The 25,197-nt window shown below is 42.9% G+C and overlaps 1 protein-coding gene across 1 annotated transcript in view; it reads left to right on the top strand.

Moving 5' to 3' along the window:
* Nucleotides 1-697: 697 nt before the first annotated feature.
* The window catches only part of lmf1 (lipase maturation factor 1), a 449,408-nt gene continuing 424,908 nt past the window's right edge, over nucleotides 698-25,197 (top strand). Inside the window, exon 1 of the mRNA XM_086000259.1 lies at nucleotides 698-877. Coding sequence (XP_085856385.1) covers nucleotides 866-877 — 12 coding nt within the window. The 5' untranslated portion in view covers nucleotides 698-865. The remainder of the gene's footprint in view (nucleotides 878-25,197) is intronic.

Genomic DNA, 25,197 nt, shown 5'->3' with positions numbered 1-25,197 from the left:
CACTTAGCTGCCTGGTACGCACGGAGCCCGCAAGGACGGCAGCCATCTTCATCGGCGCCATCACAACAGGGTCCGCTCGCGCCTCCTTTCCCGCACTCCTGCCCGACAATCTTCAGCCGCCGTGGTACCGACGTCCCGGGGCCTGCTTCTCCCTGGCTCTCCTTCCACCCGGTCTGACCTCCGAGCCTCCCGTGGTGTCCAACCTTCCAGGGCCTGCTTTTCCCGCCCTCGGTCCGCTGGCCGCCTCCCCTCCTACCGGTTCAACCTCCGAGCCTCCCGCCGAGGAGCTGCCGGCCGCCGTGCTACAGCGGGTCGTCGTGGCCTCCATCGCTGCTTCTGCTGCCTCCCCGCCGACCTCATCAGCGCCAATGCACAGCGTCTGACTACACTTCAAAAAGTGCTTAATTAACTGTAAAGCGCTTTGGAACTTTCCAAATGAAGTCATGGCTGCTGTCAGCAACACCTCTTATAATATAAAAGGGACAATGAGCTTGCATATTCCGTGATTTAATCCTTATTTTAATGCAACTATAGGATGAGTTTGCGTTACATTAATCAGGAGATTGTGGATCAGATAGTTTCCTACCAAATGCCCCAGAATTGTGGGGGCAGGGCCGAGTGGAGAACCTCAATAAAATGGGTTTTATAGTGTATGTGATCACAATCAAGTTCAACATCCGAATACAGTTAACTTTTTTTTGATGTTCTTCTCTTCTATCTCGCTACAGGCTGGGAGTCTCAGCTGCTGGAAACTGGGTTCCTTGGTATTTTCCTGTGTCCTGTGCTGACACTCCGTACCGTTCCACGTCATACACCGCCATCCAAAATTGTCATCTGGTCTTTTCGCTGGCTCATTTTCCGCATTATGCTGGGAGCGGTAAGGGTTTTTTCATCATTCAAGTGTTGGATTTCACTGTAATCCTGTGTTGTGCCACATGAATTAGTAACAGGTGCAATCTAGAGATGCACAATTAAAACTGGGTGGGGAGGGGAGAAAGCAGGGTTGGTTGCAAACGAGTTCTTCTGTGACATCATAATCAACTTTATTGTCATTGTTAGTGCACAAGTGCAGTACAACGAAATGTAGGCTTGCGGCTCCTGAGAGTGTACATTTAGATTAAGACATTTAAACATTCAACATTCATTTGGCTTGTAATACATTAACATAAACATAATAAAGTGCATTGGCAGATGTGCAGGCTTTAGAGTTTATTTGTGGAGTTCAGTAGGATGACAGCCCTGGGAAAGAAGCTGTTCCTAAATCTGGTCGTTCGGGTGCGAATGCATCTGTAGCGTCTCCCAGATGGCAGGGGGGCGAACAGACTGTGGCTGGGGTGGGTAGGGTCTTTGATGATGGTCAGTGACCTCCGTAAACAGCGTTTCTGGTCGATGTTCTCTATGGTCGGTAGCCGGGTGCCGGTAATGCGTTGGGCAGTTTTGACTACCCGCTGCAGGGCTTTCCGGTCATAGTAGCTACAGCTGCCATACCATACTGTGATACAGTTCGTCGGGACATGATCATTGATTAAAATGCAGAGGGGAGAAAAATAAGATGCTTCAGCTGGCAACCAAAGTTAAATAATGTGAATAGAACTTGCTGATTTATATCCATTTCATTTTAAAGGTGAGCCCTGAAACATCAGTTTTACTTCCCGATTCATGATAAGAACATTAGTTAATCTTTTTCATTGTTGTGCCTTGCCCTCACCTCTGATAATCACACATCAGAGTGTTATCTGCTGCCTCTAAGGAGATTATAAGACGAGCAGATCCTGCGCATGTTCCTATGGGTGGCCAGCCACGTACTTAATTAAAGTCACTAATAAGAGAGACTTGCATTTATATAGCGCCTTTCACAACCTCAGGACGTCCCAAAGCGCTTAACAGCAAATGAAGTACTTTTAAAGTGTAGTCACTGTTGTAATGTTGGGAAGCAAGGGATATGGGGATTGGGCGGGAAAATGGAGTTGAGGTCGAAGATCAGTCATGATCTTATTGAATGGCGGAGCGGGCTTGAAGGGCCGTATGGCCTGCTCCTAATTCTTTCTTACTTATGAAATGTGGCAGCCAATTTGAGCACAGCAAGGTCCCACAAACAGCATGGAAATACTCAGCAGGTCGGGCAGCATCTGTGGAGAGAGAAACAGAGTTAACGTTTCAGGTCGATGACCCTTCGGCAGTGATGTTGATTGAGGGATAAATATTGGCCAGGTCACTGGGGAGAACTCCTCTTCGAAATAGTCCCATGGGTTCTTTTCTGTCCACCTGAGAGAGCAGACAGGGCCTCGGTTTAACGTCACATCCGAAAGACGACACCTCAGTACTGCACTGAAACATAGAAACATAGAAGATAGGAGCAGGAGTAGGCCATTCGGCCCCTCGAGCCTGCTCTGCCATTCAATGCGATCGTGGCTTATCATCCAAATTCAGTACCCGGTCCCTGCTTTCTCCCCATACCCCTTGATCCCTTTAGCTGTAAGAAATATATCCAACTCCTTCTTGAATATATTTAATGTATTGGCCTCTACTGCCTTCTGTGGTAGAGAATTCCACAGGTTCACCACTCTCTGGGTGAAGAAATTCCTCCTCATTTCTGTCCTAAATGGCCTACCCCTTATCCTTAGACTGTGACCCCTGGTTCTGAACTCGCCGACCATCGGGAACATCCTTCCAGCATCTAGTCTGTCCAGTCCTGTCAGAATTTTATAAGTTTCAATGAGATCCCCTCTCATTCTTCTAAACTCCAGCGAGTACAAGCCCAATCGACCCAATCTCTCCTCATGCGTCATTCCTGCCATCCCAGGTATCAGCCTGGTGAATCTTTGCTGAACTCCTTCCATGGCAAGAACATCCTTCCTCAGTTAAGGCGACCAAAACTGCACACAATACTCAAGATGTGGTCTCACCAAGGCCCTGTATAACTCCAGCAAGACATCCTTGTTCCTGTACTCAAACCCTCTCGCTACGAAGGCCAACATGCCATTTGCCGTCTTAACTGCCTGCTGCACCTGCATGCTTACCTTCAGCTACTGGTGCACAAGGACACCCAGGTCTCGTTGCACTTCCCCTTCTCCCAATCTATTGCCATTCAGATAATAATCTGCCTTCCTGTTTTTGCCACCAAAGTGGATAACCTCACATTTATCCACGTTATATTGCATCTGCCATGCTTTTGCCCAATCACCCAACCTGTCCAAATCATCCTGGAGTTTCTCGGCATCCTCCTCACAGCACACACGCCCACCCAGCTTTGTGTCGTCTGCAAATTTGGAGATATTACATCTAGTTCCCTTGTCTAGATCATTAATATATATTGTGAATAGCTGGGGCCCAAGGACCGATCCCTGCGGTACCCCACTAGTCACTGCCTGCCACTCGGAAAAAGACCCATTTATTCCAACTCTTTGCTTTCTATCTGCCAACCAGTTCTCTATCCAAGTCAATACCTTGCCCCCAATCCCATGTGCCTTAACTTTACACGCTAATCTCTTATGCGGGACCTTATCGAAAGCCTTCTGAAAGTCCAAATACACCACATCCACTGGTTCTCCCTTATCTATTTTACCAGTTACATCCTCAAAAACTTCCAGTAGATTAGTCAAGCACGATTTACCTTTTGTGAATCCATGTTGACTTTGTCCGATCCTGTCAATGTTTTCCAAGTGCTCTGCTATTACATCCTTTATAATGGACACTACCAATGTCAGGCTTAATTCCCCTGTAATTCCCCGTTTTCTCTCTACCACCTTTTTTGAATAGTGGGGTAACATTAGCTACCCTCCAATCCATGGGTACTGTTCCACTGGGAGTGTCAGCCTAGATTTTTGTGCTCCAGTCCCTGGAGTGGGAGTTGAACCCACAACCTTCTGACTCCGAGGCCAGAGTGCTACCCACTGAGCCACGGCTGATAAATCTAATAAGGAATTCAGGAGAAACCGCTTTAAACAAAGAGTGGTTAGAATGTGGAACTTGCTACCACATGGAGTAGTTGAGGCGAATAACATAGATGCATTTAATTAATTCTAATTACAGGAAACTCTCGTTTAAACGGCACCTAAATATCCGGAATTCTCTATTAACCGGCAAAATTCATACTCCAAAAACAACACCTCAATAACCGGAAATGTGGCCGGGTTAGTCAGTGGGGGTAGTTCTCCAAACTGCCACTACTCGGCTTCTTGGCGCTGTCAGAAGTCCGAGCACCTCAATAACAGGAGCCTGACTCTCCCGCGCTGCCGGTAGTCTCTTCCGATCCGCCATTTTTGTTTGTTAAAAATAGACTCGGTAGATAACCCCCTCCGTCATCCGGACTTTTTAATCAACCGGCACCATCCCGATCCCGTCGGTGCCGGATACCAAAGAGTTTCCTGTAATCCTGCCACTAACTGTAAATCACCAGCAGGCAGAAGACAAGTGAGAAGATGGGATCTGCTGGCCAATTAATGATAAATGGTAACACATTCAGCCATACACTCAGGAAGTTACTTACCTGGGAATTAGTTGTTGTCGATCCTTTTCTTGCTGTTAAATGGAAAGGGTCCATGTAGAGTGATGAGGCTCTAAAGGGCAATCTGGATGCAAATCAATTTGTTTGCCAGAGTAGTGGAGTTTTCTCTCTAAGGTTGACTTTGAAGATGATGCGATTATAGATGGGTGTTGGGAAGGAATTGAGAGTTAGGATTCAGAGCCACCTTTATTGTGTAAAATTTCTGTGCAACAGTAGTCAGTAAAGGGAAATTGCAGCCTGCTGACATACCAGCTAGAAGTTGCTGTTCTTATTCCAACAAGAATTTGAAATCCAAAATGGATGTCCATTCAAAAAAAAGTTTAGAAAACAAGTTTATTACTTAATATGGTAGGACAGCATTGGTTTGGAGAGGATAGGACAGAGCAAAATTCTTTGAGAAAATGGGCAATCATGTAGGTTAGCCCTCCAGCCTATACGGAAGGCTGAAGTGGTCAACATGTGTTCTGAGTTAACTGGGCTTATGACCAGAATTGTATAAAGGCCGTAGGTTATTGTTTAGAGAGAGAACAGTGAATAGTGTAATAGAGCTTCATCATGTATTTCATAGGAATATTTCTGTATTATATTTTTAGATGCTTTTAGCAAAACAGAGTAAATGTGTTTTAAATGTTGACTTTGGGTAGCCTTGGTCTTCGTGTCAAAAGAATTTCCAATACACAAAATTCTTTGAATTCAGCGGCATTACAATAAGAGTTATCTGTCTGAATTGTTTTCCTGTTTAAAGATGTTGCTTGTAAGAAATATATTCTGCAGAAGATACTTCAACTCTTGTGACTTCATTTAATCTTTATTGTTTTCTAAATATTTATATCATCAATATCTTGCAATGCTTTCCTGCTACTGTGTAATTACCTTACTTGTAAATAAATTTCTCTCTCAGTTTTAGCCTGAACCCGACGGTCTGGCTTTGTGGAGTGGGCGGACTTGGTCTGTTTACGGAAACTGCCTTTTGGCTGCAGATCATTTCTCCTTTCTCCCAAGGGTAAAACTTTGGGGAGCAGATGGGTGTAACCTAAAGGTTTATGCAGGAGATATATTATTGCAGAAGAAAGCAAGATTATTTAACCATATTAGTCTTTGTTCTTGCAACAGAGGTTTTCAGACATCCCATCCATCATGAGCCTTTGGGAATGGAAGGTAAAGTAGCTATGGTCAGTTGAAACTGAACTGAAAAAAACCCCATATAAACTTAAATGAACTTGAGCAGTGCAGGAAGCAGGGTCACGTGCAATGGGTACACATCTCCACAGAACAATTGTGAGAAATTAATGGAGATGAACGCTAGTTTCTTCTAATGGCCTGAAATAACCTATACTTTTAGTATTTGAAGGCAAAGTTCAAAGCATGAATACTACTGTGGCAAGTAATCGTTAGCCTCATTTGCCCCACTGCTGCTAATTTGCAACAAATGTTAAGTTGCAGTTGATTCACTGTAAATGGTCAAGAGTAAGTAGTGTGGAGGTTTTAACTTTGATCGCAGCTCAAGAGTAAACTCTCTCACTTCTTGGCACTGGGGTTGACCTCAACTGCAAAGTGGGAGTTTTGCATTATGTTGCTGGGAGCACCTGATGTAAATCTCCTTCCATTTGCTGCAGGAAGAAAAACCCAGTGCATGCATCAGGCTCTTAATTTAATACAGACCTGGCACATAAATCTGGACAGCTGTAAGTGTAAACCTTGGGAGACTGCATTCAGTTTGGGCTATCCATGATCTGTACTCTGAGATGCCTGGTGCTGTGGTACCAGTAGAGTTTTTTAACTATTTATGGAGTCGAGCATTGGTGGCTCATGCTGCAAAGCACTGAAATGGAGTGTGCCCAAATCCAGTTTCTTCTGGTCAGAAGTATAGAGTCACTATATCCTCTGTGAGCCTGGGATTAGACCTTCAACTTCACAATTCATGTGGTCCGAAAATGACTAAGCTATCCTCGTTATCCCTAAATTATTCCTTTTCATTGATTTAAGTCCGTGTTTAAATCAATATCACTGGTGATTAAAATGGGAACAGATACATAGGCCGGAATTTTGCCGGTCCTCAGATTGCGGGATTGGAGGCGGGATTGCTGTCAAAATCACAAAGATTGACAGCGGGTAGGAAACCCGCTGTCAACCCGCCTCCAATCAATCTTCCCAAGGGTCAGGTCCCTGATTTGCGCATGGACCCGACACCTAGCGGCAGGAAGAGGATTATAGCCACTTACCTGGCTGTTAACAGGTACTTGATACTTGTTAACGGGCTCTTTTTCAATTGTGCCGCTTCTGCCTCGGGTTCCCCGATGTGCGGACACCACGCCAGGTAAATGTGGCGTGTTGTGAGTCTGCTGTAATGTTTCTGCATTGATGACAGCTGCAGAAGTTGGTGTGAAGGATCCAATGGTGCACTGGTGAGTTTAAGGTAAGAGAATGTTGGGAAAATCATTTTTTATGTATTTACACTTTTCTGTAGGTAACAGCTTTTGAATTGGCTGTCTAGTGACACCTCATTGGGAGAACCTCTCTCACCAGTGACAGATCGCTTCTGTAAACTCACCTGCAGCGGCCATCTGTTCTAGCCTAAGGAGGGAGTCACTGGAGAGCCTGGGTGCAAGAGCTCACCTTTATACAGTGATTGTCAGTGTTTGCAGCACCTCGATGCTGTCAAATACTGAGAAATGAGCTGTCAAAGAAAAATTGTGCGTGGTCCCTTTAAGAAAAACAGCAGATGACGCATCATCGAATTACGTCATCTAACCGGCTTCCTCTTAATTGTCCGGCAAGCCTGCAGGGTGGGCTTAACGAGGCCAATCGACGTAAAATCCCGTCCGTGGGCCGGATGCAGTTGGGGGCCGGACTGGAACCCGGAAACCAGCTGACCCGCTCCCAAGCCGCATCCATTTGCAAAATCTCGGCCATAGAAGGGACGAGAAATATAGTTTGTCACATAAAGCTTTATTTAAATAGAGTTTAAATATTTTTGATGCATTTATGTTGACTCTTGATTTCAATTTTGGCACAGTTAAAACAAAATTTGGATCTGAAATTCTTTCAAGTCATAGTCTGAGAGTTCCACAATCAAAAAAGAAAGCTCTGAGCTGCTTTTGGAAATAATAAGGGTTTAGCAGTAAACGTATAGTTAAAACCTGATCTGATCTGTCGTGTCTGAGATCTGATTTATGAGGAAAGACTGGAGAAACTTGAAAAGAGGGCCTGGAATCATTTAAGAATCAATTGGATGCTGCTTTGGGGGGCTGTGGGGCTCTTCTGGAGGGATGACTTGGGCCAAATGGCTTCCCTCATCCATAATTATTTTGTGATTGGCACTTTTTTGTTTATCTTACTCATGGTCTACAACTTGCAGCAAGGAGACAACTGTTTGCCTTAAGTACAGTCTTTTTTTTGGTATAACTGTGCAAAACACATTTGTCAACTGTGTTGACCAAGGAAATGAATAGTTTGGCTAACAACAAAAACAAATTGTTTCAGCCTGAATTGCAGCGAAAGATTTGCATACTTCCTTAAATGTACATGTTCACGATAAATGGTTCGCAAAGTGAACAGACTTGGCTATTGTCTATTCTGACTTTCTACTGTAGCCGCAGGAATAGAGATCAAAGGGCTACTTTGCAAGGAGTGGGTTGCTGACCACATTAATGTGACGGTCATTCAGCTTTGCTCTCCGTAACCTGCTGGACCTAATCCACACGGTTGTGCAAATATACCGTAGAGGGTTAAAAACCGTGGGTAAGGGCCAAGGAGTGTTTCGGCGCAAGGTATTATTGGGATACCTTGAAAAACTGCTGCTCGCTGGAAAGAACTTGTCTTTTGCAAAGCTGCTCTGCATATGGTCCTAGTTGCTACATTCGATCCTTTCCAGCCCACACAGGCCAAAATAATCCTTGCTCGCAGGGAGAAAAAGTGGTTATTTTCTGACGCCAGCAGCCAAGACTACCAGTAACGTACAAATATCGCAAATCAGTTTAAGATGTCTAAGTGAAGTGCCATCCATCTGTTTAATGAGGCTTGGGACATTAGCGTCAGTGGGGGTGACCAATATAGTAAAATGTGAAATGTTGCAGATGGCTGCCATTTCAAAGCTTGATTTCTGGAACAATCACAGGCTGCAATAGTTTATATTTGAGTAATTAAGTGGAAATCATATAATTCAGCTAAATGTATACGATTGCAAAACCATAACGATCAGTACTCATTGTAGTTTGGCCTAATCATAGAACCTTACAGCCCAGAAGGAGGCCATTCGGCCCATCGTGCCTGTGCACTTTGAAAGAGCTCTCCAATTAGTCCCACTCCCTTGCTCTTTCCCCACAGCCCTGCAATTTTCTCCCCTTCAAGTATTTATCCAATTCCCTTTTGAAAGTTACTGTTGAATCTGCTTCCACCACCCTTTCAGGCAGCGTATTCCAGATCATAATAACTTGCTACGTAAAAAATTTCTCCTCGTCTCATCTATGGCTCTTTTGCCAATTGTATGTACATTAGTAACCCATCTGTTATGTTCAACCCAAGTGTGCTCAAATTCTGTGATTCAACAGATGTGGAACTGTAGGTCTGTCACCTCTTGCAAGTTGTTTTGTATCTACAGACTTTTCTCCTGGAGATAAACATGTGAAGTAGTGGAAGGGTTCCCAGGCTGATTAACAGTCTGACGTGAGCGCTGCTTCCGTGGCCATAACCATCTTTATACCAGCCGAGGGTGGTTAGTCCTATACAATGTGCTCGCTGACCTACATTGACTCCCAGTCCGGCAATATCTCAATTTTTAAATTCTCATCCTTGTTTTCAAATCCCTCCATGGCCTCACCCCTCCTTATCTCTGTAACTTCCTCCAGCCCTACTACCCTCTGAGTTCTCGGCGCTCCTCCAATTCTGGCCTCTTGTATATCCCCGATTTTAATCGCTCCACCATTGGCGGCTGTGCTTTGGGTTGCCTAGGCCCTAAGCTCTGGAATTCCCTCCCTTATCCTCTCCGCCTCTCTCCCCCTCTCTTGTCCTTTAAGACGCTCCTTAAAACCTACCTCTTTGACCAAGCCCTGCCCTAATCTCGGTGTCAAATTTTATTTGATAATGCTCCTGTGAAGCGCCTTGGGACATTTTACTACGTTAAAGGTGCTATATAATTGAAAGTTGTTGTATACGATAAGGATGAGGAGGAGGCCACCCACACTCACCGTATGCAAGTATCCCGCTGGATAGTCAACCCAGAATTCCGAGCCGGAGCTCCAGTTTCCACTCGCCGGGACTGTCTGGAGTGGGGTTCAAACTCTGCACCTTGTGACTTAGAGGCGGGAACGCTACCAGTGCGACAAAGGCTTGCTCCCACCTCGTGTAAGTTCTCAATAAATATTAAAATTGCTCTGGTCTATTTGGCACTGTAGGAAAACGGCGCAAGGGAGCGCTGTGCAATTGTAAGTATATAATAGACTTCTTGGAATTTACTAGTGGTTTACTTTAGGGTTTATTTGAAGTATTGCTGATTAGATACTTGGCTGAGAAAGTGCTGTGAAGACTGGAATAACAGGAGACTATCGAAGTGTTCTGTGAAACAGAAAATGTTAGTGAGATTTGTACTCTTTCTGCTTCCTCATAAAGACAGTAATTTGAAAACCATAAGATAATGATGCAAAATCCTTTATATAAAAAAAAAATGAATTTGACCATAATTGCATTGGTATAATTTTAGATTTTATGCTTCAGAATTCTATCCCTTATTGTTGCACAATCCCCATGAGGACATCTTGTATTTCCCATATTTGCAGCCAAGTTTTGGCCTTGTATTGTGATATTCTACAGTGATATTCTGTTCTGGTTCATGTTACCCTCAATTAAATTACTTGTTTTTTGTCCTCGCTATGTTTAAACAATAAGCAGAGGGATAGATATTCTACTTCTGCGATTATCAGCCCGCAACTTTTGCCAGTTCACGTTAAATGGATGGAAAATCATTCCTACTTCAGGATTTGAGTGTATACATCAAGTTGATAGCTTGACCTCCTTATCCCTCTGACAAATAATTTTTTTTGAATGAAGACTTCTGCCAGTGGCTGAGTAAGTGCACTGCCCAGTGTGGCACTGAGCCTTGCATACTAGGACGATCTCCTCTCCAATCATTAGTTTGTGCTGACTTACCTTGGTATTAACAGGGGTCGTAAAAGGACACTTCATGTGTCTCTGAGCAAAGGAAGGATAGCAAAATGACCTAAAGAAAGCACGACCGGTCATTATTGGGTAATCCCTCTGCAAAGTGTGTATGTGTGGAGCTTGGGTCGGGAACAAGATTGGGTTGAGCTGCGATGCTCATCACAGCCAAGCAGCCTGCCAGCACACTCCAAATACGCTCAGCAACTTTTGCCAGTTCACTTTAAATGGATGGAAAATCATTCCTACTTCAGGATTTGAGTGAATACATTAAGTTGATAGCTTGACCTTCTTATCCCTCTGTGACAAAAAATTGTTTTTTGTCACTAAGAACACCAAGGAACAGGAGGGTTGCCAGCTCCTATGAATCCATATTACGATACGAGTTAGTGGCCTTCAGGAGAAAAGGGGAACAATTTGGGAAAAATGGTGGAGTCCTGGGGTTTGGGCAAAAAAAAACTTGCGCCAAATAGTAATGCAGCATGGAATTTACTCAAGTATTGGAGTGGCTGTCTTGATTTGATTGAAACTTGCTGTACCACATGGACTGCAGCGGTTCAAGAAGGTGACTCACCACCACCTTCTCGAGGGAAATTAGGGATGGACACTAAATGCCGGCCTTGCCAGGGACGCCCACATCCCGTGAACGAATAATTAAAAAAAAAAAAATCCAGTTTGTATGTGTTTTCTAAGGTCGTCGTTTGTTCTTGAATCTGCCCTTAACTGAGCGTCAGTACCCATGTCAGTAGAGTCCCAGTCTGCAGAACCATAATCTTGACCAATGTATCTGGATTGAACATTCCTATTCAACCATTTTGTGCTTTTGAATTCCAAAGAGTCCAAAATACAAAAATTTATTTCCCCTCAATTTTTACCCAAGTATTTCAATTTCAATTTTTTTCTTAGTGCTTTTTTTAAACAGTTGCACACTTTTTTTGTGGTACTGATGGAATTGTACGCAAACAAATGAAGTACAGATAGTGAAAATATCCAAAGTAGCAGTAATACGAAAATAGCAGTATATCTGATGGTGCCAGTTATCCGTTGCGATATTTGGTTGTCTTACAAGGGACGTTTGCATCTTTTTACATATAAAAGTGGCCTTTCACCGTTCAAACTTGGCAGTTCTGAGAGTCAGCAAATGCCAGCCAATTCATCTGAATTCCCCTGCTAAATATTGCTTATACTAGTGGAAAAGTTAGACATGATCCTTGTGACATGTTTTGGGTTTAAACATTTCACAGCCAGCACTGGCTGAAGGGCGCCTTGGACAGCGGATTTTGCAAGTCAGTACTTAAGAAGAAAATTCGACACTCTTAATTTTTGTAACTAAAATTGGGCTGAATTCAGCATCACTCACTGCGAGCGACAAATATTTAGAGTTCTTAAGTGATTTATGATACCATTAAGAGATTTTAAAATTGCATTAAAAAAAATTACGACTAATAAAACCACGCTCTTTACTTTTTTTCTTTCTTTCGTTCTCTCTTTCCCTCTTTCTCTTTCTTATCTAGTGTTTCATAAGCGAGACCTCTTCCCCGATCAGTGAATTGAGTCTCACAGATCACTTCCTTGCTGTGGATGAGGTCTATGAGTGGTGTATGGGGATTATTCAGAGCCAATATTTGGAATTGATGCTGAGACCATCACTTTTTGGTAGTGCTGACTATCTATGTTAGTAATTGGCTTCTTGCCTGTCTAGATGTGCACCTCTTCTGTACCACAATCTACATAACACAGTTTGCAGATGAGTGTTTTTGTTATCTTGGTTGTAAAGCTCAACATCCACCAGTTTGAACAGCTTGCCAGATGTGATGGGCATTCCTGCTGTAAAATACCTCCTGCCATCAAGTATGACAGCAAAATGATGCAAGTGCACACCCCTCCTCTGCTTTGTTTGAAATCCAAAGTGATTTGGACAGAATAGAAACATAGAAGATAGGAGCATGAGTAGGCCATTCGGCCCCTCGAGCCCGCTCCGCCATTTAATGAGATCATGGCTGATCATCCAAATTCAGTCCCCTGTACCTGCTTTCTCCCACTCTTCACATTGTGCAGCTGTCAGAAGATGTTAATCTACATATCTGGGCATCAGAACAGTGCTTGGAACTGCCACAGACTAGGACAGCTAAACAGTGTTGAAGTTCTTCGTCAGATGGATGAGTACAGTGTGCAGGTATAAGTTCTACTCTCAGCTCATAACATAAGAAATCAGAGCAGGAGTAGGCCATACGGCCCCTCGAGCCTGCTTCACCATTCAATAATATGATGGCTGATCTTCCACATCAACTCTACTTTTCCGCCCGATCCCCATAACGCTGATTCCCTTAGTGCTCAAAAATCTATCGCTCTCGATCTTGAATATACCCAACGGCTGAGCACCAACATCCCTCTGGGTTTTTAAAAAATTCATTCACGGGTTATGGGCATCGCCGGCAAGCTCAGCATTTATTGCCCATCCCTAATTGCCCTCGAGAAGGTGGTAGTGGGCTGCCTTCTTGAACCGCTGCAGTCCGTGTGGTGAAGGTACTTCCAAGGTGCTGTTAGGGAGGGAGTTCCAGGATTTTGACTCGGCGATGATGAAGGAACGGCCGATATGCTTCCAAGTCAGGCTGGTGTGTGACTTGAAGGGGAACTTGGAGGTGATGGTGTTCCCAGGCGCCTGCTGCCCTTGTCCTTTAATAGAGAATTCCAAAGATTCACAACCCTCAGTGAAGAAGTTTCTCCTCATCTCCGTCCGAAATGGCCGACCCCTTATCCTCAGACTGTACCCCTAGTTTTACACTCTCCATCCAAGCGAAACAGCCCCTCAGCATCTACCTTGTTAAGCCATCATCTGTGTTTGTCTTGAATGATGGTCATGTGTGTAATGTTATACTGGATTCGACACCTGCGTAACTTGGAGTATTTGCAAAGAATGCTAGTGACATCTAGTGGCTCAGCATCAATCTTTATTTATATTACTTTTTATTAACATATTGCCCAGTTTTGATACCTAAATCCTGTTTGTGGTGTCCAGTTGGAATATCAGCCATCTATTAGGCATGTGGCTGACGCAAGTCAAGGTTGAGATCACTACTCAGTATAATGGAATAAAATGTTTGTGCATTGAATATACTTGATATTTTTGATGGTCTGAAGGGTTTTGCCAGGACTTCAGTCTCTGACCATGGCACTGTGAAGTAAGTAACTTGCACTTGATTTACGAGTGTTTTGAAAGGCAGGGCACATAGCATCTTCTTTCAGAAAATGGACTGCTTAGGATGTATTTCACAGAACTATAAGCTGTTTGAGGAAGGAAAGGTCCTTGGAGAACAGTTAAATGGTTAATCTGTGAAAGGAGCAAGAGCTGTGATTGATGGGGGTGTTAATGTCACTGGTCATGAACATGACACACAGACACTTGTAAGATTCCTTCTGTGCAAGGATAATGTGCTTGACAGGCATGATAAAGTTAGTTTAATGCATGAAACTCCCGTTTCCTTTGGAAAAGGGAATGCACCTGTTAGGACGCAGCTTTGAGTACCACGCTAAGCCTAGCAGGAGATGTAACACGTGCACTTCACGAGAGGTTTCCCAGGGCTGGTTTTAAGCAAGCAACTGAGCTTAGCGAGCCATGCATAACGCACGTCCCAGTGAGTTACAGGCAGCAAACCTTGATTCCATTTAGTAGATCCTTGAATTAAAATTTCTCTTTTTAATAAACGTATACATTTAGCGGTTTGTCCCTTTTGCTTTTCTCTTAAAACGAGCAGGATGCTTGGATTCGAAGATTCTGTCACCTGTTTATAGCAGAAACGTTTAAAACTTTCCAAAAGTTAAAGCAGCAACATGGAATTGATGAGCGACTTCCCTATCAACATGTACTACATCCTCTTATCATTGAACAAGACGATGAATTTAAATGTCTGTCATCTGTTATTTCTACTGGCTTAATTTATTTAAAGAAAAAATAGTAACTAGTACCAATTATTTATTGCAGAGTTCACTATTTCTGAAGGCAGTGTGCAAAAATGAGGGCAGCCCATTTGTGATGAGCATTGAAAAGCTAATTGGGCAAGGGTTCAAAGGTTAGACTGTCAACTGAAGGGGAATAAATAGGTTCAGTCAAATTAATAATCACATCCCAGACAGAAAAATTGTAGCTAAATATATTCCTATAATTACTGTTGCTGACAGCAATTTGCACAAAGTGTGATAGCTATGACCAATTTTTCTCTTTAAAAAAAAAAAGCGCTCTGGGATCATAATGGTACAATGATACCTTTGGCTCACTGCATCCTGTGCACCAATATGTTAACAAATGGTAATATTTAGACAAAGAAACATAAATGCATTAAACTACTCCGTTTCATAAGCAGATGAAGACTTATCCGGTATAGCTTGCTGAGTTATGAATTGGTGGCTTTTTACGGGTTCATTGAAAATGAATCAGCACATTGTTTTAATAAGCAAATTAAGCAATACGTTACTGGCATTGACAATGCAGATGTTTATTCCACGCCATGATTTTACAAAAAAATTGCAAATGGTTTGTGCCAGCTGCAGGCAAGATTAATCTAAAAATTGAACCCAGGAAATGTTTGTTGAATAGATAACAAGTTTTTGATTACAATGAATGTTGAAAAAATGTAACCTGACTCCATGTAACACGCACACGCGCAATTTCTTTTCATACCTTTGCCAAGTGATTATACATATAGTAAATCACTTGATTTAACTAACGAGAAATGTTCTTAATTAAAGCAGGCATGGGATCAATAAGCAGCCAAAAGGGCAGTCTTAAGTATATTCTGGGCTTTCAAAGTTGGCTTATACTCCGTGTTATAATGGCAGAAGGGAATAAGATTTGCCCTCAAATCTGACCTATGTTTGCTGTTACAAACTACCCAAATTGCTAGTTCTGAATGTACACCAGTGTAGTGCAACTACAGCGTAGGTCTTCTGCTAGTTCCAGCTCAGATGGGGGAAAAAGGCAGTTCCTCAGTACTTTTCTCCTAACATGCTGCCTAATATGCTCACTGTGTGCGTGCAAAGAGTTGTTTATTAGTGTAAAAGAAAGAAAGACTTGCATTTACACGATCTCAGGACGTCCCGAAGCGCCTTACAGCCAATGAAGTACTATTTGAAGTGTAGTCACTGTTGTAATGTAGGGAACGTGGCAGCCAATTTGCGCACAGCAAGCTCCCACAAACAGCAATGTGATCATGACCAGATAATCTGTTTTAGCGGTGTTGCTTCATGGCTAATCAAGGCTTTTTCGCTAAACTTCGCATGTGCATTTCAAAGCTAAGCTCTGATTCACCATTGGATCTCTGGACAACAAAGATACCCGAGATGTATAGAAAGATATACGAGTGAATTGACCATTTTTACATTGGTGTGTGCTGTCTTCTCTGAATTATTGTCATTTTTACAAGAATAATGCAGTATCACAACTCCCAGATACTAATTTCAGAATACCATTGCCAGAGACCCAACAAAATGACTGCTTCAGCTCTTGGCTGGTTCGTGATGTGAGCGAATCGAATAGGAAGGGATAATATTGATTAAAATGGGGGAGGAAGGGTGAGAAATATTTAATCATAAAACCGTGTTTGCTAACTGTAGAACATGAATATTTAGTTAACCATTAAGCAATTGTCTGTAGCTTTTTTTTGGTAGCTCTTTCACAGCATGCACACTTTTTGTAAACTACATAAATGTCGACGATTGAACAGTTCAGCTGAACAGTGTTGAGTTCCATTCAAGGCACCAGAGCATATCTTTCTCTGTGACCTATGGTAACCTTACGTAGGAAGAACTCAAATCAATCTCTGTCTCCAGAATGTTTGGTGCAGTATTTTCGTGCAATATCATAACATGTGGCACTGTAATCATCTCATGTTTTTGATATTGGATAATAGCAATTATTGTATAAGGTTGATCTGTTTGTGGTGACATTGATTTGGTAATTTTCAAAATGCTTAGTTTCTGAAGCTGTAAATAGGAAGTTCAAGTTACTAGTTTTAAGACGGGTCATGAGTTCATTCCTTTCTATGCAGAAAAATACCTTAAAGAATTTTTTTTAAAAATGATTTCAGTTTCAGAAAGCAACAAGACCAAGGGCTGGATTTTACCAACCTCGGCGGATCCATGGCGGGTGACGTCGGTGGCGGGTCCCGGCCTCGCTGCCGGCTCCAGCCCGCTGTCTGAAATGACTTTTCCCCTGATTGGGCTTGTTAAGCCCGCCCAGCGTATTTGCCGGCCAATTAAAGGAAGCGGGTCTGATGATGTCATTTGATGATGCGTCATCAGCCGGTTTCCTTAAAGGGACCATGCGCAAATTTACTTTGACACTTGTGCTGTCCGTGTTCTACAGCACTGAGGTGCTGCAAACACTGACGAGCACTGCACAGAGGTGCAGAGCTGCACCCAGGCTCTCCCATGATTCCCTCCATATGCCTATGGAGGGAGTCACAGCACGCAGAGAGGTTTTCTTCCCTTCCCATGGGCGGAAGAGACCTCCCCAGGAGATCAACACAGACTGGTTTCGCATTGCACAGGAGGACACAAGCAGGGATGTCGTCAGGAGGACCAGGCTGCAGTGGCACAAACCTTTCAATGGTCTCAGTAGATCACGAAATGTTACTGCAAAGCCACACTCAACCTCATCCTACTGCAAGCATACCAACTAACAACACACAAGGGTAGGCACGTGGGTGTTTTAGCCAATGTTCATGTAAAATTTCTGTTAATGTGGTGTCAAACATTGAAACCTTTATTTTCAACACTTTGCGTTCTTGGACAGATCTGTGTGCACCTTTGGAAGTGGCTTCGTGAGTTGCAGTGAATGGTGAGACATAACGGTACCCCCTGCAATGGTCATGTGTGTGAAAGGAATGGCTTGGGCATTGTAGGGATGTTTTATGGTATTGTTGTGGGGTAGTGCCAACCTGGCGCATCATGTGGCAGCCATAGTGTACAGCATCAAGTGAAGTAAATCTGGCCATGGTGTGGTCATCCCTGACGTCCCAGGCAGCAATGTGGTCGGGTGCTGATGCCCTGTGTCCTGTGCAGCATCAGTTGATTGCGGAGAAGGCTGGTGTTGGTGCTGCTGGTGGTGGGAATCTGAGGACCAAGGTGAGATAGTTTCAAGGGCACCGATGCTGATACAATAGATAGCAGGCGAACTTGAGATGACGTAAGCGATCTGTCAATGGTGAGAGAGGTTGTTCCAATGAGGTGACACTGGATAGCGAGTTTACTCCAAACACTTGAAACGTGCATAAAGCTCAATCTGTTTTCCAAATGCAGTAAGCAACAGCTTCTGAGCTTGGAAAGTGAACAGCTGTGAGATGGGAGCTTTTATAGCACATTTGCAGCTGTCAAGTAATGAGATGATTGCATGGCCATTTAAATCCCGACCTGCTTACCTGACGTGATCCCCGAGCAGCGTAGACCCCGTGGGCTACCTGGTAAACTCGGGAAGGTGAGCTCAAAATACTTCCTAATGGTCTGTCAGCAAGGACATAATGACCTGAATTGCCTCCCCTGCCGCTGCGTGTTGGGTCTGCTCAGCGTTGACAGACCTGACATTTGGGGAAGGCGCGTGGCGGCGGGATCCCGACCCGCTGTCAAAGAAAAAAGCATTTTCCCACCCGACCCACCACCAATCGTGCCCGCTGACCCCTCTGAAAATTTCTCCCCTCCCCCCACAAGTGTATTTAGGCTTAATCTATTATTGCAGCTACTCGTCTGAAACTGGCTCCTGTAGCGTTGAACTCAGCAACTGGCAGCCTACGTAACAGTGCCTGCTGCACCTTTCTGCTGTTCACACTGAGCTCAATGACAAAAGAGCATTCTACACAGACTCGCCAGGGTGGCTGACTTTTAATCCTGTAAGTGAGTGAGCAGAAGCATCCCTTCTCTCACCTCATTAAAAAGATTTAAGAAAGTTTCAGAAGTGCCCAGGAGGTCCAGTGAAACGCAGCAGAGGTAATAGAAGCCAAACGGCTCGAGTGGAATGATGGTGTTTAATGTGTCTCATTCCTGTTGACGCCCAAAGTTTAACAAGGGCACAAAAGAAAACATAAAAACTATAACTTACTGCAATTATGCAGTTGCCCTTAACCAAGTTGCAGCTTAAAAGCGCAGTCGTCAAATTTAAGAGTTGGAATTACTTGGCCGTCTCAAGTCTGCTTCAACAGACTGAATAGTTATGAGTTTTATCACTTCGTGTACAGTGACAAAAAGAAATGTTTCCATTTTGACGAATTAGTGGTTTAGTGAACAGCATTTTCTTTGCGCCTCTGCTCAGATGATGGGAGTTTTCAATTTTTCGAAAGATATTTTGGAACTAAAGCCACCAGTTTTATGGATTTTGATCCTAAATTTTGGGCACTGGATCATTTTATCGACTGGTGAACTGTTAAACAGGTCACCTCCAATCTTTCCAATTAGCCAATTTTCTCTGTTGCTTACTATTGATGTAAAATTACAAATCCAATCGCACTGGAGCTGTAAAATATTCTAAGAATTGGAATAACTCTAAAACTACAAGTACGGTGCATAAATTGCACCTTCATTTGTAGGACCTTCTCACCTGTGAACAAGAGGGTGGAGTTTATAACACAGTGCAACTAATATGTTGCCTCTAGTGTGGAGAAAAATAATGACTTTGGATTTAGGTAGCATCTTACAATGTCACTCAACATCACGTAAAATGACAGGGACTATTATGGAGGCAAATATGGTAGCCACCTTATTGTCAGCAGAATCCCACAAGCAGGATTGGGGTGAGTGACCAGCAGATTTTTTTTTTTTTAGTGGTGGTGGTCGGGGAAGGAGTGTTGACCAGGTCACCAGAGAACCCCACTCTTCAGATCGTACCAGGGGATCTTTAACATCCACCTGAACTACCAGAACAGGCAGATGCCACTTTGGTTTAGTGTCTCGTCTGAAGGGTGACCGGACGAATAGTCTTCGCTCAGTACTGTACTGAATTGTCAGTCTAGTTTATGAGCTCAAGCCCTGGTAGGGGGCTTGAACTCCCAACCTTCCCACCCAGAGATGGGAGCATTACCAACTGAACGAGCTGACAGTCAGTAAAGAAGTCATGGGTACCCCTTTTACCCCACTGACGTAAACATTAAATGGAATTTGCAACTTTTGTTTATTAAAATAAACATGTATAAGAGAATACTTTAGAAATGCCAAAACATTTGCGGATATTTTAAAGACTTTAGTGAGGTTGAATAATGAAATTATATACCTGTACTTTAATATCCAAATATGAATATTAATGAAATCTTTAGAGAATTGAAGTGATTTTAAGGCTATGTAAAATGTTTTACAAGAATAAAATGATTAATGTGCCAGCCTTTTCCCTTGGTGACTGATTTTTCTGATTTTAATTTCCTAATTGTGTAGTGAAGGGGACATATTGTTCTTATTTTATTCCATGTTTCCGCTACTTGATGTTCTTCCAGCATAAGGTCTTGGCAAAAAAAAAACCTAGAATTAATCTGGTATGTTCTGCCAGACTTTGTACACAGACAAAAGAGTCAATATAGGTATAATAGTTTGATGAATGCTAATTTGTAATGCCTGTTATGCAACTCTAATATACAGCTATTAAGCTTTAAGTGCAATGTGTCTAATGATGATTATACTACATTAATGTACATCATGGATTTAAATTATGATGTCGACTGGGGATGTATTCCCTGCATCAAAGGATGAACTAAAACTTCATCTCTTCAGTGTTAACTATGTGCTTGAAAACAAAATATTTTAAGTCAACTAAACCGATCATTGTGTTACAACCTTTTGACATACGTTTACTTGCAGCATTCAATTAAAATTAATATCACTGCAGGGCGGAATATCTTGCATTTATATAGCACTTTATCATGGCCTCGGGACATCCCAAAATGCTTTACAACTAATGAATTATGCTTGAAGTGTAGATTGTTGTTATGTAGGCAAGCAGACAGCAAAGTCCCGCAAAGAACAAATCCGTGAATGACTGGTTAGTCTGTCTTTGTGGTGGTGCTGGTTGAAAGAGGAATTTGGGAGACTTTGGGAGAGTTCCCTTCTCTTGTAAAAGATCCCGTAGTACTATTCAATCAGGCTGAGCAGTTGGATAAAATCGTGGAACAGATCAAGTGTTAAATTTTCTAAGTGAAGATGTCAGAGGAGAGATTCAGTGTTGGAAGAAAACTCAGCAAATCATTTTCCACACGTATTCATTTCGGGGTTAAAATTCATCTCTGATTTCACTAAAATAGCACAGAATTTTTTTTAAACTCTAAAATGGTGCGCAGATGAATTTCGACCCATTAGACTATTTTATGTACGTTTTTAATACTTTTCCTCATTTTGCTTGTTTAATTTAAAATAACATCAAATTAGAAAAAAGTATGAAAGATCACACAGCTGAATAATAAGATAGCAATATTTTCATCGCGGTGAACAGTTTGTTTTGGCCATTTTATGTTACACATTTTAACAGGAATTCTCCTACTGGCAGATGGGGGAAATTGGACCACGGTGTAGAAAAGAAAGAAAGACTTGCATTTATATAGCGCCTTTCACGACCCTTGGACGTCCTAAAACGCTTTACAGCCAATGAAGTACTTTTTGAAGTGTAGTCACTGTTGTAATGTAGGAAACACGGCAGCCAATTTATGCGGAGCCCGCTCCCACAAACAGCAATGAGATAATGACCAGATAATCTGTTTTAGTGATGATGGTTGAGGGATAAATATTGGCCAGGGCACTGGGGAGAACTCCCCTACTCTTCTTCAAAATAGTGCCGGGGATCTTTTATGTCCACCTGAGAGCAGACAGGGCCTCGGTTTAACGTCTCATCCGAAAGACGGCACCTCGAAACATCCGAAAGAGTGCCAGCTTAGACTTGTGTGCTCAAGTCCCTGGAGTGGGACTTGAACCCACAACCTTCTGACTCAGAGGCAAGGGTGCTACCAACTGAACCACGGCTGACACATTTGAAGTAGAATAACCTTGTGCCAAAGGCTCCATAGCCACAGGGAGAGGGTGGTGCCACTGAAACCCAAAGAGGTTGCTTGGGGGGTGGGGGGGGTGGAGAGAAGTAGTGATCAACATTCCTAGCAGGAAAATGGAGAACCTGGCAAGTGGGCATCCCACAGGCGACAGAAATGTCAATATAGGATTCACACTTGTGTGACTTACCTTTTTGGATAATGTACTGGAGAAGAGATGGAACAAAACACTACAGACCGTGCCAGATGCTGGCTCCGTGTGCAGCTGAAAGAGGCAGACAGCACCAAATCTCATGAGACTCGAGAGAAAAAAATTAAAAGACCATGGGAGGTTGGGCGAGTGGCCAAATTTGTTAGCTTTGAGTGAAAAATCAACAAAAGAAACAATTTGGAATGGCTTCAAAATCTGACAATCAGTTTAAAAAAAAAGAAAACAATGGAACTTGGTTCTGAGTTTCAATATCACAAAAGAAAGGGAGAACTTGCATTTATATAATGCCTTATCGCATCCTCAGGAGACCCCAAAGTGCTTCACGGCCACTGGATTATTTTGTTGCTGTGTAGGCAAACGATAATGTTATTCCTATGGTTTCGATGTTGCTGACTGCCCTTCCTTCACTACGCCATTGATTTAGATCAAGCTGTACGGACTTGTGTCTAGAATGACACACGGTGGATGGTTTGCTGCTGGTTGTACATATATTGGGAAGTTGCAGACATCTTGTGGATGATTTTCTGTCTACGGACGGAGTTTAGGGCAGCGTGCCTGTGATTTCCCAATATGTGCTGACAGCGGGTGAGAAGCCCTGCCGACAACTTGGAAAATTGGCCCCATAAAGGAATGTGTTTCCAAGCATAAAAAGATCCAAGGGTTCAGATGACATCACAAATTGCAAGAACGAAACCCAAGTATGTATATTGATGTCAGACTGAAGCACTGAATGTGTCAAATGTCTTGCAACACATCTTATTTTAATTGCAACACTCTTCTAGCTAGGTTTTGTCTTTTCTGAAGCACACTCTGAGGTATATTTTATTGTCCCTATATTTTCAGATGCAAAAGGTAAACTGGAAATGCAGTCAGTGTCTGAAATTGATGTGACTGGTGAATGTTTTGAGCGCTTCCCTTTCCCAAAACTCAAGCTCTGATAAAGCGTCTTCACCTAAAACCTATTGCTGTCTTTTCTCGTTCAGATGCTGATGAGTCTGCTGTGTATTTCCAGGATTTTTTTGCCTCATAATCTATATTTATGTAATTTCCTTTGGAAAATTGTTTATCATTACTGTATGTTGAATGAATGCTTGTAGTAAAACAAGTGGAATGAAGTAGTCCGTTGTGCATTGGTACTGCACCGTTTGGGTTGGGTGAAAAGTTAAAACGTAAAAAATGTCAATCCTGCTGACTTCTGGTTTTAACGGACCAGGTCGTGGAGGGTGGCGGGTGACCTCCGCTCTCAGGAGGCGGGTCTGTCGGTAACTTTTTAGAAGGCGGCGTGCCTCCATTTTAACATGCTTTTTATTTTCAACCCACTTCGGCTGGCCTCTAGGAAACCCGGTAGATAAAAGGAGGCAAGAAGGGCTGGATCCATAAGGTTAAGTCCCTTTACAGCACTGCTTGTGGGCCAGGAGGAGCAGGAGTGTCCCCCCCCCCCCCCCCCGGCCCAACAAGCTTACCAGTTCTGACGAAGGGTCATCGACCTGAAATGTTAACTTTGTTTCTCTCTCCACAGATGCTGCCTGACCTGCATATTTTCCAGCATTTTCTGTTTTTATTTCAGATTTCCGCAGTATTTTGCTTTTGTATAAGCTTACCTGCTTTCCTGGTCCACCATCTCTCCCCCCCCCCCCCCCCCCCCCCCCCACCTGACGGCAATCTCTTGCTGCCTCCCTCCTTGCTCCTTGGCAGTGTCCCTTTGCTGTAGGCAGTCAACCTGTCAATCACGTTGGCTCTCACGTGGGAAACCTGCAGAAACGATTTAAAAACCGTCCTGTGGTAAATATCTGCGGGACTTCCGGGAAACTTGTACTGTACTTCCAGATTTCCCGTCCACAACGCCTACCTCCCCCGCTCTGAGCACGCGGCCCCATAAATATCGGAGCCTATAGTTCTGCTGCTCCTATAAGTACTGTACAACTGGCTTAGTACTAAACTGCAGCAATTCTTTAAACGCACGACATGTGTATTGAATTAATCCATTTTCTTTACCCGATTCCTTCCCCAGTGAGCTCCCCTAACTTGTGCACTTCTAGATATTTCTATCAGCATTGTGCCAGAAGGTGAACTAAATCACAAGTAAATACTACAGGAGATCTGTATACAGTTGCAATACATTTAGCCGATGCAGTCTAATGCTAATTGCTAATATAGTTTGGCATCTTATTTCCCTCTTTGTAACAAATCAGAGTGAAAGGTCACAGAAATCATTTGTTGAGTGAAGGATTACAGAAGCTTGTGTCCAATGGTGGCCCATTCTTGGGTAAAAGTTTTATTAACTGGGCTATTGACCCTGAAGAACTCAGGATATTTCACTCACTGAGAACTGTTATTTGAAATAAGCCTTCCGCATACTCTGAGATTTTAACCGTTTGTTGCAAGATTGAAGAAATGCAACAGATGGTGATGAACTGGTGTGAAGAGGTGGGGGAAAGTGGAAAAACACAGCTGTTCAGTGTCGAACTAGGCTGTGGTCTCACGTAGCGTCTGTTGGTCTTGTCTGTGGTCAGCAGAGGGCAAGAACATTCAATTTTCACATGTTGGTGTCAGAATTGTGAACAAAAAATATTTTCAAGAAAATCTGCAAGGTCATTTTATTATATATCATATATATATAAAGCTGTCTGTCTGTCTGTGTCTGTCTGTATGCTTTTTTTATGTCCGCTTATACACTCAAAAGTTATAGAGCGTAACTACACATATGTTATATCAAAAGAAAGGTTATGATCAGGGGAGTGTCATAGGCGTATTTACTTTTTGATTAAAAAAAAAATGTTCGGACAGTATACAAAAAAGTTCAAAAATCCGCTCATTAGCGGTTGACCAATCCTACCGCTCATTAGCGTTGAGTGACGTGATGGTTGACCAATTGGGGGGTTTTCTGCCCTCGCAGCGCGTTCCTATGCAGAGCTAGACAGGTAGCTAACAACTTGATACCTTCCCATAAAAATCACAAGGCTTGACTTTTCTTGTAAAGCTTTACTGAAAGATTCTTATTGTAAAACTGAAATACAACACAGAAATGGAAGCACACATTAGCATACAAGCGCATAACTGATATGCATACACAAATTTAGGTACGCCTGAGCAACACAGTACATTTGGCATGTAAATTACCAAACACGTGGAAACACAGCTTACTGTGAATATACATTTAGCAAACTGGAAGGCATTCTCTTTAAATTAGCCCTGTACATAGTGCATCAAAATACAGCTACTAGTTAACCAGCTAGACAGAGAGCGAGCACTTCACGGCTAGCTGTGTAAGTTTGCTTACAGAGAAAAGTTACAAACTAAGCATTTTCTGCAACATACAG

Source organism: Somniosus microcephalus, chromosome 11 (assembly GCF_052327205.1).
Source record: "Somniosus microcephalus isolate GS21.2 chromosome 11, FLI_Smic_1.0, whole genome shotgun sequence".
Lineage (NCBI taxonomy): Eukaryota > Metazoa > Chordata > Chondrichthyes > Squaliformes > Somniosidae > Somniosus > Somniosus microcephalus.
This window is presented reverse-complemented; position numbering and strand designations above follow the sequence as displayed.